This window comes from Manacus candei, unplaced genomic scaffold, assembly GCF_025592945.1.
Source record: "Manacus candei isolate 608988 ecotype Guabito, Panama unplaced genomic scaffold, ASM2559294v1 h1tg000090l, whole genome shotgun sequence".
In the NCBI taxonomy this organism is placed as follows: Eukaryota; Metazoa; Chordata; class Aves; order Passeriformes; family Pipridae; genus Manacus; species Manacus candei.
Window position 1 is genome coordinate 189,184 of NW_026138138.1, and position 16,608 is coordinate 205,791.

General features: G+C 40.7%; 1 protein-coding gene across 2 annotated transcripts in view; it reads right to left on the reverse strand.

Moving 5' to 3' along the window:
• Positions 1 to 16,608, reverse strand: part of LOC127460908 (septin-2) — a 34,691-nt gene that overhangs the window by 6,611 nt on the left and 11,472 nt on the right. For both annotated transcript variants that reach the window (XM_051767971.1, XM_051767970.1), the window contains exons 6-12: positions 15,168 to 15,302; positions 14,588 to 14,705; positions 10,262 to 10,363; positions 9,328 to 9,473; positions 8,249 to 8,332; positions 7,284 to 7,341; positions 1,106 to 1,199 (exon numbers count right to left, since the gene is read on the reverse strand). In XM_051767971.1, coding sequence (XP_051623931.1) covers positions 1,131 to 1,199; positions 7,284 to 7,341; positions 8,249 to 8,332; positions 9,328 to 9,473; positions 10,262 to 10,363; positions 14,588 to 14,705; positions 15,168 to 15,302 — 712 coding nt within the window. In that variant the 3' untranslated portion in view covers positions 1,106 to 1,130. The remainder of the gene's footprint in view (positions 1 to 1,105; positions 1,200 to 7,283; positions 7,342 to 8,248; positions 8,333 to 9,327; positions 9,474 to 10,261; positions 10,364 to 14,587; positions 14,706 to 15,167; positions 15,303 to 16,608) is intronic.

Genomic DNA, 16,608 nt, shown 5'->3' on the forward strand with positions numbered 1-16,608 from the left:
TTGGCCATGTGATGACAAAACAAAGTCACCATGAAAACTTCAGTGTTCAGACTGAAACACTTCCCAGTACTGAACAGGCTCCTGCCCAGGGAATGAGGGCTGTGTCAGACACTGCTCCTGCACACACTGCATGGTCAGCCACAAAATTATCCTCAGGGTTTAAATTCCAACTCTGGGAAAGCACATCTTAGATGGAAGTTGGAAAACATGATGTGAAGACTCCTCTATCTTCAACAGTTGGAACTGTGACAGTAAGAAACCTGAGACTGCATTACTTCTTTCCCTTAACTACTTCACTCAAAGATCACAGTGAACATACTAGTAAAACCATCAACTTCTGCTTAAATCAGAATCCAGTGAATAAGTTTATTTCTTAAACTTTTTTTTCTTCTTTATGTAAACAGGAAGACTGAAGGTTCAAATAAAGGCAACAAAAAATCTCCTTATTTTAGGCTTGGAATGTTGGCAGCTGCCACGAGGTCATAAGGGATAATATAATCCATTTTATTCAAGCTTTACATTCCACAAGACCAGCAATCACAACTAGAGTATTAAGCTGAAGTATTAAGCAACAAGACTCCTCATATCCTTCTGTTTTTCCTTCTTGCATTTAAAAGAAGAATTATATCAGAAGGGCTGCATTCTGAAGAAAGAATTAATATTTGCTACAAGAATTTTTTTCTTTGCTCACTCTGATCCCACCTCATACATCACACACACCACCAAGGGAGTCTGTACTCACTGCACATGACCAGGTCGTAAAATTCTGTTTGGTTCTTTGAGAAAACTGTTATAAGTGCAGCAGCCTGCATACCCCAAAACACCCTAACTTTTGTTTACATAGAAACAAATCAATTTTCTGAGCAGCTTGTGTTAACAGAAACAAAGCCACATGATTCAAAAATAAGGCACTGAGGATAAGCATTTACAGGTCTTAAAAACAGCTGCAAAGGTAACATTTGCACAGATCTTCTTTTCCAGTCTACCCAGAACACCACTCATTTCTCCTCTGTAAGTACTGTGAAAGCAAGTCCAAAGTGCAAAATTAACAATAACCACTGTGCAAGTCTAATGTAAGAAGAGGAAACAGTGAGAAGAGCAATACCTGATGCATCCAGGTGTCAAACACCTTAGTCATCCCCGGGCTTCATCCTCATCTGGGCTTGCATCTGGGCAATCATCTCCTGCATGCGGCGCAGCTGCAACAGAGACACACCCACTGGTTAAACCACGGCAGGAGGAGGCCAAAAATCCAGGACACCAGACATCTTTTTCCTCCATGGTACAATGCAGATCCTGTCTTCTTCCTCACAAGCTCGAAATGTTCAATAATTCACATAACTGAATACTTTGGGTTTCCCCCTCTCACACTCTTCAGTTCATTACATCTAACTTTCACAGAAGAATACTTATAATGAAAATTAAGCCATAAAGTCCAAACCTTTTGCTGTTTACAGACCTGTGAATCCCCATTTAATCTGCAGTAAGAAAGGCATGTCCTTTTGGCATGCAGACATGCACCTGAGCGAGCTGAAGCAGCTTTGCTCTGATACAAGTGCTCAAAGCACAAGACCATGCAAGAACACTCAGCCTTTGGCTATCAAAGAACTCTGCAAATTTTTAGCAACAGGAACAGCTGAACATGCAGCCTGGATTTAAAAACTACTTCAAAAGAGAAACAGAAAGATGTTTCTAAAATTTGAAAAGCCAGACTAAACATATAAAGAACCAATATTTTTTACATCTAAACAATGATTTTTCATGGAAATAATTTTTTTCTTAAGGCATTTTCTTATAACACTTATAAGTTAGTTTCCATCTCATAAAAGGCCAGTTATACATAATGGGGTTTTTTTGTTTGGTTGGTTTGGTTTTTGTTTTTTTTTTTTTAAATAACATTAATTGGAACAAATGTTCCTAAGAAAGAAGAAAGATCACTAATAGAGATTTTCAAAATGTATATGCAAATACCTCTAATTTGGTTTACAAATGACTGGTACTTCCTTCCAAATGCAGGTGGGGAAGCTTCACATACAGAACTACAAATGTCCTATGTTACAAACTGGGAAGGAAATAGGCTCCTATTTCCATGCCCATTGTATAAAGTATGAGTCTATCTCAAATTGGAGGTCATGTAAAAATCTGAGGCTTGTATAACAAGTTGTCATCTTACTGAAGTAGAGAATTGCTTTCAGTTATTTGCAAGGAGGTCAGGGGGAATTCTAACTCAAAACACAATGTTTAAACAATCATGCTGTACTTTCATCCAGTGAACCACATTAACTATTGTGACACTCATTACTGCATCAGATTCAATACAAAACAATCTGAGACAAATACTTGATTGCATGTACATGGTGTTGAGCTGTTGGTTTGGGCTGCTTGAAAAAAAAAAAAAACCAAAATAAAAACCAACCACAAAACAAGAAAAACCAGAAAGAAACATCACAGAACAGAAAAAATAAATTGCAGGTGCCCATATCACTTTTCCTTGCCTGGTCTCAGATACAGATTTAGGAAATGGTAAGGAACTGAAGATTAACTAAGGAGTAAAAAACAGATTGCAGCATAGCCAGCAGTAACAGAGCTTGTCCAGAACTAGCTGGCTTATGTACTTATCCTCTTGCTGCAGCACAGGGTTCAGGAGAGGCTAATTCAGGTTCCTGTGACTGCAGCAGAGATGCCCTCTGACAAAAGGAGATTCACACAGCAACAGCATGACATACAGCTAAGTCTGCAAGGATTATTATAAACCCATCTACATCTTTCTGCTAAATACTCAAACCAAAAAGCTCCTGATCAGAAAGATGGCATAATGCTGCAGGAAGGAGGAAAAAAAAGCAGAAAGTTTCAGAAGTGAGAGCTGCATTGATTCCATGATACAATAAAAAAAGAAGTTTCAAAGATCCATCTGTAAAAATGTAAGACACCTGGTCTTTTGAACTGCCTCTCTGCAGATTTACCACCAGAATAAAACTAGCTTTTTGGAAGCTCTCCTACTTGAGCTTTCCCAAGAGCACTCCAAGCAGAGCCATGAAACATTCCCAAAATAGCCACCCAACGGTAATGACAGGGGAAGATATTGCTGCCCAAGTACTATGGGGATTGCTCAAACACAGAACTCTGCTAATAGCCAGCATCACTGTAGGACTTAAATACAGCACTGAGACTTGCATTTTCTTAACCTTCATGGATAAAAATCTGCCCATACCATGAGGGAAATCAGATGCTGCACAGGACACAAATGTAGGCAGCACAAAAGCCCCATGAGACCTACTCTGCTCTAACAATATTGTAACAAGATTGTCCTTTTCCATTCTCATGGGGAGTTTTTGAGACCTACTGGTGAAGTCTCAGTCTCGTCCATTAGCTAAGTAATGGCAAGTTTCTGAAGCTATTTCAGTGTAATTCAGTAGAAAAACTTCCAGGTACAAAGCCTGTGAAAAAAACTAGGCAAAACCAGGCACACTGTTGTCTCCTATAACCATTGGGAGATAAGTTTCTTTTCCATAAGGAAAGCTGGCAAAAAAAAAAAGAAAAAAGAAAAACAGAAAGGTACTCAAGCACACCTATTTTTCACTGCATCCTGGGCTGCATCAGCATTTTGATTTGGTTTTCACTGAGCATTTCCTATGCAAATGATGGTTGCTTTTTGCTGTGAGACTGTGGTTCTCAAGCTCTAATCAAACTTACAACTACCAGTTTCACAACAGTATTCTCAGCAGACAGCCTGTGAGCAACGATAGTTACCACAGCAAAACCTGGTCCCATAACTACAGGACTGCAGTGCTGAACTCAGGGAGGATGCACACCTTGGGCAGGACATGGTTTGCACAGCAGGAATCCTGGCAGCTCGGGAGTGGAGTTAAAAAAAGAGAATCCAGCTGTATTGTGCTCGAGTGGTAACAATTCCTCAAGTAGAGGATGGACCATAAGAGCTGCTCCTCCACATCACAGTACACACCAAAAGCAGCTCATGTTCACCTTACTGGACCTCCTGCACAGACAGAAACAACCCTGCTATTAATAGAGGAGAATGTAAAGAATCACACCAAAGACTGGCACTGATGTCACATCCACATCTGTGTTCCCTTTGTTGGGGACTGCAAGCATCAAGGCCATAAAATGACTTTGATCTTGCTCAGCAGCAACTCCTCTCACTTGTAAGAGCAGCATTAATAGATTCACATTCAGGCCCTGAAGAACAGATGCTACAACATGACAGCATAGGGCCAATGCACACCATGGAAAGGAAGCCAGGAAATAATGTTTGGAGATCTGGTAAAACAAATCGTTCCTGTGAGTTCTCAGATAACAAAAGGCAAAAGAATAAACTTAACCTTGACATAAACACCTCTTAGTTTACTTATGTCAGGACTAAAATGTAGTTCAAACTGTCATGTAACTACTGCAGCAACACAGAAAGGAAACAAACATTTAAAAATAAGAGTTAAAAATGAACCATGCACCTCCTCAAAGGTATCCGTGCCCCTCACAGGAATCACGGATACACAGCCTGCAGCAGCACTCGTGCTGTCTCTTCACATAAAAGTTTCCACATTATCTTTCAAGAAAATGCTTCCACATGTCCCTGCACTTCCAGGCAGTGACCTGCACACACTCCTCACACCCTCACCTCCCCCAGGCCACTGCTGTGCCCTCTCTGACTCCCACACTGACCCAGAGCTCCTCATCTCAGCTGCCAAAGGGTTAAACACACTCACAAGGTGGAAGGACAGGAGCAAACAGTTTCAGCAGTGTGGTTCCTTCTACCACACTCAGCCCAGTGCTGAGCAACTGCACTGGAAGCAGTGGAGAGAAGACTTGCCCAAAGCCTCAGAATAGCTCACTGGAGAAACCAGAGAAAGCTCAGTCCTTGCTGTTCTCATGTAATCACAGCCCTAACTGTTTTCTGGAAGAACTACCTCTCGAAACTTTGAAAGGTTTTTGTTACGAGATGTTTTCAGAGTAGGAATAATAGGGCACAAAACTACACACCTTAACTTTGTGCCCATTTGCACTACAACATGAAAATAATCTGTACTGCATCTTTACAGTAAGGAACATGAGTATCTTATTCTTATTTTCACTTCCCATCTCAGAAAAACAGGTCATCACTTGCAAATGAGCAAAATCACAAGAAGATGGAGCAGTAAATCCAAAATGACAGATTAGCAGTTCCAGACTGCTGAACTGGGGACCACATCCTTTGGCATAATAAAAGATCATTTAGCAAAAGTGATGCCTTGATAAAGATGATCCTGGCACTTGCCCAAGCATTCATTCCTTCCAAGGTTATATAAACCTCACAAAACTGTAAATAGAACTGCAAGCACCGTTACTGATGGGAATGCAAAACAGGAGGGGAAATGGATATTTGTTTTCTCTGTGAAGGCCATGGAATGCAAGCCCATTTCCTCTGTGCCTCTTTCCTCCACAGATTTTTCCCAGTCTGAACCTTAGGGATGATTTCGAGATGAAGAGACTTCATACCAGCTTATCTACAGAGGATTCAGCAAAGCCTCTTGATCTCCTTGGGACAGCAGAATGCAGAAGTTAAAATGTATTTGTTTTTTCAAGTTCTAACCTAATCCTCTGCGACTTCAGCAGCAATTATTCAGAGATGATTAGCCCCAGAGGAAACTTCCAAAGACTGTCCTCCAAGAAATTCAAAATTTCACCCCTTTAGCCATGTTACATAAAAGACACATTGTACATTATATATGTATATGTGTGTGTATATACATTTAAAACTCTAGCTATACATTCAGACAGAGTGGTCAGAATAGACCAGTATATAATAATGTGCCTGCCCTATCATGAGTTTCCAAAGGAAATGATTATAGGAGAATTTTTTGAGACATAAATCTTAAAATAAATAGTTCTAAAGGATACCCAAGTTTCTACTTAACTATTAGACATGTATGATTTATAAAGTTCAAATAACAGGAGAAACAGCCATGACTTAAAATCTCTAAGTCTACTGCCTGAATCTCGGAAGCACTAAGGAGAAAAAAGGAAACCAAAAAGCATTTTCCCAAAGGGCTCCTGAGAGTGTGCAGGCCCCTGGACTGCGGGACAGCTGCTGGGGCTGCTGCTCTGCACACCCAGCAGGCCCAGGAGGCACTGACTGGGCACACAGCACTGCACAGCTCCCACTCCTGGGGGGGCACAGCCAGCCCAGGGCTCGTGCTGCTGGAATGGAGTCATACAGGGATAAACACACAGCTCATTCAATCTCCACTAATTCATATCATTAAATATGGTGATAATGAGCTGCTTCTGCATTTCCTTTTAGGAACATTTCTGCTATTTATGTCAATATGCCATGGTTAGCCAACAGCTAAGCAGGGTTAGCTATTTTTAAATATGGATGCTATAAAGGAAGAAGGAAATGCACAGACCAAAGCAACATCATTTCAAAAATTTCCATGTATGGGAGTCATTCTTTCACCTCAGAAACACACAAAACTGCTTGCAGCTCTTTATTTCTTACTCCAACTCACTGCACATATGCACTGATCTTCTAAATCACACCTTCCTGCATTTATGGACTTGGATCCAAGCTGAATTGCATAAAAGAAGGATAAACACTAAAAAAACCCCACTATCTTGCAATTGGCAGAAAGCCTTCAGTTTTCACATTGCACTGGCAATGTACTCCTTGAATTTAAATACTGGGCTAAAAGTTTGAGTCTTTACAACTTTAGCATAAAAATACTAAGTTGAAAAGCCTAGCAATAACTTGGAACCACAGAGTGAGAAATCAGAGTTTGGAAACACCAAATCCATAAGTTGAAGATGCAACAGAAATACTATTAAGTCAGGATTAAGATGAAAAAACATTCACATTTATTTTATCATGGAAGTTTTGAGACCCAACAGCCTTTTTCTACTCCATAGCCACAAGCCATAAAAGAAATGTCCTGGTAACATGCTTGCAGTGAGTACCTGCACATCTGAAATGACCTCAGCCTGTCAGTCTGTCCCAACACACTGTTTAAAGCAGCACACGTAGCTGACAAACATAAACTGATTTCAATACTTAAAACAGCAAATATTCTTATGGAAAATCAGCACAGGGATGGGAAGTGATAAATATCCTGCCCAGCACCAAAAGTCCCCAGGCCAGCTGCCACCCACAGTGCCCCTGACTCTGACCCAAACTGTGCCTGGGCAGCTCCCCTGTCCTGCTCTGGGCTGTTCCACAGCTCCAGCTGCACACACTGACACTGCAGCACAGCATGTTACATCAAAGAACAGCTTCACAGGTTCCCTCTTACCTCAGCCTCCTTCTGCTGCAGGATTCTGTCCTTGTCTACCACTTCCTCTTCAACAGGCCTATTGAAGAAAAGAATGCATTGATAGTATAAAACACAGAACTAAAAACCTCTAAGAACAGATTTAAGGCTCATATTTCAATTAATGTAACATTAAAAAAGGCTACATGTCTCTGCACAGGGGAAATTGGGACATTCTTAAACTCATGCTTCCCTTTTGTAGAAGGCCATCTTTACCTCACCAGCTCCTGCTGTTCACTCTCCATTTCTTAAAATTCCATTTCTTCACTGCTATACGGATTTTTTTGCAATTTAATGAAGAGATTTCCCCCACTATCTACCCATGGTACAAAAATCAAACCAATAAAAAGCTGCGTAGGTCATTTCCTTTCTCTTTAAGATCAAAATGCTTTGCTGAATACTTAAAGAAAAGTGGAGTATGGACCAGTTACTATCCATAATGATGCAGGAAAGGTACATGCATTTTTTTGGCATTAAGTTGCCAAGGACAAAAATCTTACCAGGAAGAAAAAAAGAAAAAATAAACTCCATAAAACCCACAGACATTATCAGAAAATTTTGATTGGTCAAAACTTCTCTCTTCAGCTATATATGCAGGAGCAAGAGAACAGCCACCATGGCTGTCCTGCAGTAACTGGAGCAGCAGTGTCCTACCTGATCAGGTAAGCTGGGGTCTATTTAAATGTGCCCACTCGTGTTTAGTTACATCATTTAATAAAAACCTACCTTGCCTGCAGCCCACTGCACAGAGCAAAGGGAATGGGTACAGAACAAGCAGCCATTTGTAAGCACAGTACCCTGCTGTGCATTACTCCTCCTCCAGAAGTGTTTCATACAAGTTTCAGTAATTCCATAGATTGGAATCTCATGAGAAACAACGAGGGATTAGCTGGGAGGAAGAGCAAGTGCAGTGTCCCAGTGGAAGGACTCCCAGCAGACCCACTTACTTGCCAGTGCGTTTGAGCCGCTCCGAGCGGAAGTTCTCGTAGTGCAAGTCTTGGGTCACCTCCTGCAGGTCCTGCATGTGTGTTCTGGAACAGGCAAAGGGCCATTGAACACTGTCCATCTCATCACAGGAAAGAAAATCACCCCTTTTATCTTCTATTTCTGTTTTATCCAACGGATGCATTTCCCAGAAAAGTAAACCCTTCCAGAGCCAGCCTGCCACAGAGCCACCAGAGCTCCCTGGTCTTTAATTCACAGCTAAGGGCCCCCAGCATTGTTCTTCCCAGACCCAAAGCACGCTGTCCTGCTCTCAGTCACTGCCTTAGGTCACTTGTTTACACCAGTCTTTGCAGCATTAACAACCTTGCAAAGACAGTTATTCAGAAAAATCCTGTAATTCCTGGAGTATGTTATGAGTCTGAAGTGCTGTTAAGTCTAATTTGTAACAGAACTAGGTGGAGCTGCTTGGCTCACACAACACTGACATTGCCTAACACCTTCCAATTGTCAGGGAAGAGGAAAACCCGTTTGCTCCCAGTGCCCAGCAGAGGGCAATCCCTGCCCAGCCAGACTGACTTGGGAACGACACAATGGAATTCCATGTCCAACAACAGCAGAACATCGTTTATAAAAAAAATCCCTGGAAGCCACTTACGCAGGCAGAATACCCGTATCAGCTCAAATCAGAAAGGGGCGGGGCATCACATCTAACAAAGCACTTCCTGCACCGCCAGGAAAATTGCACTTTGCTTTTAAGAATACTTTTCACTTGGAATAATATTTTAAAAGCCTCCCTGCCCACCGACTGCACCATAACAAAACTTCAACTGACAAGTAAAGCCACCAAATCAGTTCCCATAAAGGTATAAACCCACATATATCTGGCCATGTAAAATACAGAAAATATTTTCTGAAGTCGGAGATCAGAGGGTACAGCAGCCCAACAAGCTGCAGGGGACTAAAATGTCACTCTGCACTGCCACGAGAACCAGTTTTGAGTGAAGGATTCCTGCTGTTGTAAGTGCAGTCACTGTCCCAGTGACGTCAGCCCCAGAGAGGGGACCATTGTCCCGTTACTCACACGAGCATCGTGCGCAGCTTGAGGAAATCGTTGTGCTCTGGATTTTCAACCTCCACAACTCCCCAGGGATACAGGCGGCCTCTGATTTTTTTCCCCTTCACCTCAATTAGTTGATTGGATCCAATAACAGCAAAGGGAATGCTTGCCTAGTTGAGACAGAAAAACAAGTTACTGGTTTGATTTCTGGCCGGTTGATTTCTGTACTTTTGTCTTTTTTTTTAAAGAAAGCACAAAGACTTAAATAACAGACAGGAGAGAGGGGAAAGAAATGTTGACAAATGCTCTCTGCTAAAACCCTTCCCCATGAGGAAAGCAATCAATCCTATTCTAGGCAAGGCACCCTCTCCAATGAACACCTGTAGCTCTGTGAGGCTCAGTTGTGTGAGCAGAGGCCCAGAAGGAAATGACGCTGTGCTCTGGGAACACCTGACTGTTCCAGCACAGTCTGGGCACGATGTGTCATCTGCCACAGCCAGCATGGAGAACAGCCAACACAAACACACTGCACACACACTGGAGGAGCTGGAGAGAGAACTGCAGATACATTCTTCAAGCACCTTTGCAAATACCACAGCACAGAGAGGAAATTACTGCAGTAAAACCTTTATTATCTCATCTAACGGGAGGAAAGTTGTTAATCAGTACAGCAACCATAACACACACTCTCTCCCTGCGTGCTGAAGCGTTTGAGTCAGAGCACAGACTGCAAATTATAGTTCCTGGTGAACACTGGCTTTTCCCTTAGAAGAGAAGAGAAAGTCACAATACTACCTTTGGAATTCTGATGAAACAGAGATTGGAATAAAAAGAATTATAATTCAGAGTCAACATCCAAAGATAACTGGAATTTTCAACACCTTGTAAAAGTACCCTTAGGCATATTGTAGATTGAAGAACTACTGCAGCAAAATAATAAATTAGGAGGGAAACTTGCCTTTAAAACTCTAGTTTGCTCTTTAAACTCCTCATCTTCATCAGAATCTGCATCAGGGAGCTGATAAATCCTAATGCCGTGTTCAGAAATCTCATCCAGAACCTGAAAGTTCACAAAAAAGGAAGAATAGTAAATTCTTATTTTATGAAGAGGTATTCAGTTAAAAACATCTATCATTGATTTACTAGTCTGTCACAAATAGGCACCTGATTCAGTGTCTAAAGTACCAAACAACACAGGTTTAAAGATTTTTTAAAAGGTACAAAAGATAAATGCATTTTTAGAAAGCATGGCAAGTAAATCATTACAAAATGCCAGAAGATTTACATGGCACATAATACAGAGCAGACAAAAGCAAAGTGAGGTTATATGAAGGAAGAATAAAAGTGATGAACTTGGAGAAGGGATTCGTTAGTTACAGCATCAAAACCACTCAGCCCATGCCAAAGTATATTTTTGTGCATTTAATGTGTACAAAAATTTAAAAGACAGCTTGTATTGCCTCTCCAATCAAAAGAGACAAAAGCTCATTATCTACTTAAAACTGGAGAAAGTCATTAAAAATCCACTAAGAAAAAAACCCTGTTCTTAAACAGTTTTCTTTATTGTAAATCTTTACTGAGATTTACATTAAAATACTGTATCCATATTCCTGTGTACATTCTTTTCCTAATGAAATCACCACAGGGGTGAGCAGCCAAAATAACTCTGGGCCTTGGGCAGTTTCAAAAGGTGGCACAAGTCAATCCTTTCTTCAAAACTGAAGAGAATGTTTCTGCTGCCACACTGCTGAAAACATGACAGTCAGCTCGTGTCCCTGCACCAAACACACTGACAAGAGTTTCTCCCAGTGAAGGGTATGAGGAGAGCATGAGGAATGCTGGGACTCCACAATGGCTCTCTGCACAGGTACCTTGGATGTTTCAGCAGAAAAGGTGGACTCTGCAAACTTCCTAGAGCAGTTTTCCCTAATGAGCTGCTACTGGAACCCCCAGACAGCCCCTGACCCAAGCAGCTGCACTATTGCACTAATGGACTCAGAGAGAGGACAAACTTTGGGAAAATCAGGGAGGGCTTTGAGGTCATTGTAAAAATATTCAGAAAAGTCTGTGTAAGCACTTGTGATGCCACTACTACACATATGACTGGAGATTAACTCAATAACACAAGTACAAGCAGACTTCAAACAGATGAGAGCTCTTAATGAGCTTCTTGGCTGTTGTTGGGTTCCCCCATCCTCTGTCGTGATGGCAACCAACAGCTACAGTATAAATGAAACTTGTCCAACCAGAATGTGATTATCAAACAGCTGTTTAAAATCAAACAATTCTCCAGACTGTTAGAAGAGGAAAGACCATGTCTGAAGCACAGCTATTCCCCTGACAGTGCTTTCCTGCCAGGTATATAAACATCCCCCGCACTCAATAAAATATCATGAGCCCCCACCTACACAGAGAGCAGCACTTTTTAAAGCAGAAAGAAATTTGGGAATAAGTGCTGCCAAGAAGCAATTAACAGCTACATTGACACAATGGCATTTAACTCAATGCACGTTGCTACTTTCTGCAAAATGGAAGAGAACTAAATTGTCACCAAATGATAATAAAAGATGCACAGCTGGGACAGGTGGGGCAGTGCTGCAGTGTGATGCCTTTAAGCTGCATAAAACAAGAAAGCACATTTAACCTGGCTGAGATCTTGAAGATAAAATGCAAGTGAAACAATAACGGGAAAGCCAACAGCAAGGGGTGCTAGAATAATATATTACAGCTGTTAAACCTAGTGCTTTCCTGAAAGGAAAAAGAATTGCAATAAAAACAAACTGTATTTTATGGGCCTAACAATGAAACAGCATTTTGCTTCTTCAAATCTGAATTTTTATTGGCCTCGGAGGATTCTGTGTTCTTAAAGATTAGCCTTCCCATGGGAAATTAAAAAAGAAAAAGTCAAAATATTAGTTCCCCTCTCATGAAGTCATTCTTTTGAGCATGTTTCCTTAGCAGCCTTGCATGGCACAGCTTGTGAAACTGTCTTGCATTTCTTCCCACTCAAGAGTTTTAAAAAATAACTTTGAATTCCAGAAAGACCAAACAGGAATTACTCCAAGCTGGGTTTCCTCTGCAAGCACCATAAGCTAATCTTGCTGCTCAGTCCACAGCGGCAAAACAAAAACATTTGCCCTCAGATTGACGGCCAAATGGCAGAAACATCTAAAAAGGGACGGCTGGAGCTGCGTCAGCACAGCAGCTTTTGATTCCTAGGCTTGATTAGAGGCTCTGCTGGCCAAGATGCTTTGAGTTAGAACAATATACAGTAGCTGTGACTTTCAAAGCTTTGGAACCACATTATACATTTGACTTAATATAAACTCAGTTTGCAGAGTGACCTTTGCCAGCAGTATAAAAATAATGAAAACTTGTTTACCTGTTTCCTAACCACTCCCTCACACTACATCCAACTAGCTGCACTCAGACAATGCATAAATGTGGTGTCCATATGTCCAAGGTAAGACTGTTTTAAAGATTAGTTAGTTAAAAGTAACTTTGCTCAAAGTAGGAAGAGCTGGACATGGATTAGCACTGAATATGGTCACAAGTAATTGCCTTCAAATCAATCTGTTCATCACAGGATATGTACAGTGGGATTCATCTCCATCTTCCACAATAAATGCACACCGTAAACCCTCAATCTAACATTACTTCCAGAAGTGTACTGAAAAATAAGCAATTCCCAATTCACATGGGAAATGTAAAATGTTTGTTTGCACTACTGCCATGTTTTAGCTAAAATCCAGTGTTAACAACACAGAGAAGTGACTGTCAAACAGCACGTCCACCATGCTGGGCTGGACCCTAAGACAAATCATCCAGCAACAGATAAAAAGAGCACAGATTGGAGTCCCCAAAAATTACAGCAAGTATTGAAACCTAGAAAGACTGAAAGATTGTGTTCCTCTTCATTTAACCTAAGAACTGCTGTTGTGAAAGATGACTGTAGCTAGAACCTATTTTATTCAGTTTATTTTATGTATTTGAACTGTTGAAGCAGAACATTCAAATTCCCAGTGAATTATACTGGAAATTATTAATGTTCCACTTAAATGCCTCCTTAGAATCTTTCAACACCATTCTGGTCCCAAGTGCTGAGCTAACAAGTAAGCACCTATGAAAACTGAGTTGGAGTTCCCTGCTGAAAGACCAAATACAGTTTCTTCATAAAAAGTAGCAGCTCTGCAAACAATATTACTGTGAGATACAAATCTTTCACCAAGTCGGTACAGCCACAGAAAAAAGAGGCAAAACCCCAGCATAATCAGCCACATTTCTGCTTTATTACTTCCCTATGACTTCTTTCAATTTGCACACAGTGCACCTGTCATCTCCTTACAGCATTTGTGGAGGAACACAATAGAAGCTCAAGAGCCTGGACAGAATTTCTCCCAGCAAGACCTAGAGGTCCTTTTTATCTCAACAAATGGACTGTTTTTAATTTCCTTCCTCTTTTCACCTCGTTCCCCATATGCTGGTCACTTCTCTATAAATACCTCTCCCCCCTTCACTGGATGTTTGTCTTTGCAGACAAGGTTCATTCAGTCACAACTGTCCCCACTTTTAACTTCCTCAGATAGAGGGTTTATTCCATTTCTTGGGCAAGTTTTCTGCCATCACTGAGCTTTATACAAACACAACTGCAGTTGTTTCCAAGCCCATACAAACCATGCTCACACCTGTCACCGTGGCACTGGTTCACCCAAAAGAGCCCCAGACAAATCCTCTAACTTAGGGTGAATTCAGATCATGTGCTGTTTTGCAGGCATGATTTTAACTATACTGTTTTTCCAGTTAAATGGAACTGTAGTCCCCCTTCAAGAAAACAGAAAAGCACTCCCACAGGAAAACCCCTGGAATAAAGATCCAATAACATTCTAAAGGCCCATGGGAAGCCAGAGGATCACAAAACAACTGTCATGAAAAGGTAATATAGAAGATTAAGATGTAATCTTACCATGAAAAGGTTTACTCTGGTGTAAAATACAGACTGCATTTTAGAAGTACTAATTATCTCTACACTACTCAAGGGGTAAGTCATTAAAGCTGTACAAATTCACAGGATTGCAGGGTTCAAATCTGTTAAGACTTCACAAATTAATGCACTGGGTCTGAATCAACTGATAAAGCACATCAGACTCCAGGGAAGATTTCCCACCTCACACTTCCTGAACATTATGTCCTTGGCCAATATCATTCACCCCTCTTTAGTCTGAAATGACTTTCTGTGTGGCTTTAACACGGGTTGCTCTGTTCTCATGACCAGTGTTAGACCTACTCTTCTCTTCAGCCTCTCTCTCTCCTTCAGTGTCAGCGTGTCAGCCTTGGCAATCACAGGCACAATGTTGACTTTGCCATGAAGGGCCTTCATGAACTCTACATCTAATGGCTTCAGCCTGCCAACAAACAGGAGAAAAAAAGATTTAAAAAAGGTATGGAGTTTTGTGTTGTTTGCTTTTTTAACAGACCAAATGTATTAAAGATTTTTTATTTCAAGTGTCTACATAAACAGTATCTCCATAACAAATTAAGTCAGAGCCCTTTGCTTATCACCTTGGTCGTGTAAAGCTTGAGTTGTAAATAAAATTGTCACTATAAGATAAATTGCATATTAAAAGTGCTTATGTTTTGTGAGACAAACAATATTAACACTGACTGATTTAAAACAATATTAAAAGTCAAAAAGGGGACAAAGCAGAGGAGAGTATTAATCCCCAAAAGACCATTTTAATTGCATTGGCTTACTGACAGGCTGGGAAACAACTCAATTAACAGCTAAGTTACCAGTTCAGGTAAGGAACAGACTTATGAACAAGCTATAATACCCTAAAAACCAAAGTTCCAGGGCGTTTTCTTACCCATGCCCAAAAGGAGAGATGAAGTAAAAGCAGCAGTGGACTCTGTTGTCTATGATGTGGCGCCTGTTCAGGCCACTCTCGTCGTGCAGGTACCGCTCAAACTGGTTGTCGATGTACTGGATAATTGTTTTGAAGCTGTGGGATGGCAGGGGAGAGAGAGGCATCTTACATCAGCTTTAAAATAACGAAAGAAGAATCATGAAAAGATAAGAACAGGAGGAGAATCACACTTTTATTAAAAACATTTCTGTTACAAAAAATTCAACTTCCTAGCATTGTATCTAGTACTGAGGAAAAACATTTTGATAATGCCAAAAGATTTCCCTACTTCTGCCTAGAGCCACTGTGTTCACTGGATAAAAAGTTCCAGTGCAAGCTCAGAAAAAAGCACTCAGTGCTGAAACAACAGAGACAGGAACAGAAGACTGAGGATTTTTCTGCCTTTTTTTCTGGGGGCAGGGGGTGAGGATTTGGTTTTAAACCAGCTGACAAATGACATATCCCGGATATCCTCTTCATTTACAACCCTGACCCTAGAACCAGGTTTCTATAGTTACCTATGAAAATTCTGGTATTCTAGTCTGCTTAAATACAAATACATTTGCAAGTCATGTGCTCAAGCATCACATGATTTATTAAGCTATTCTTGTTACCTTACAGAATCCTTTTCTGTTGACAAAGAAAAGTAATTCCTACTTAGTTGAAGGCAATTTAAAATATTCCCTACAAAGAAGTAAAGGAACACAAAATCTGATTACACTGACTATTGAGGTACAAAGAGCAGTGACTAGAGAGCAAAAACACAATGCATTACTAAGAAGATGATTTTAAGCTATTCCAGAGCATGCAGACACCTGCAAACATCATTAATACAAAAGCACACTTTATATTAAATACTGCAGGGGAAGGGAAATGAACACACAGATGTAGATAAGATTAGGCAGATGATTGTGTGTCATGAACATGTCTTAAACTACTTGGGGAAAAACTACGTAGAGAGCTTGACTTGAAAAATAGGATCATCCATATTTCTGCTGCTGAGAAAGCACCAATTTGACCAAGACATTTAAGAGGGAAACACACAAGAGAACAGAAGAAAAATCAGTGATCTGGCAAATGAACCCAGAATGCTGGCAAATACTGCAACAGGTAGCAGTCAACCCAGTGCTGCACGGCTGTAAAGATGAGAAACAAAAGGAATAAGAATGATGGAAGAGGTCCTGGAGGGAATTTGATTTTCCAGAGTTGAGTAAGCTTTTGGATGGAGAAGGAATAAATCCATAGCAGTACATATATATATATATATATATATATATACACACACATACACATATATACACACACATTTACATCTCTGCAAGATCTGGCTGTTCTAAGTCATACTAGAGGACAACACAGCAAAACATGGAATTTACGGGGTTTTGACCTTAGTGCTGCTCTT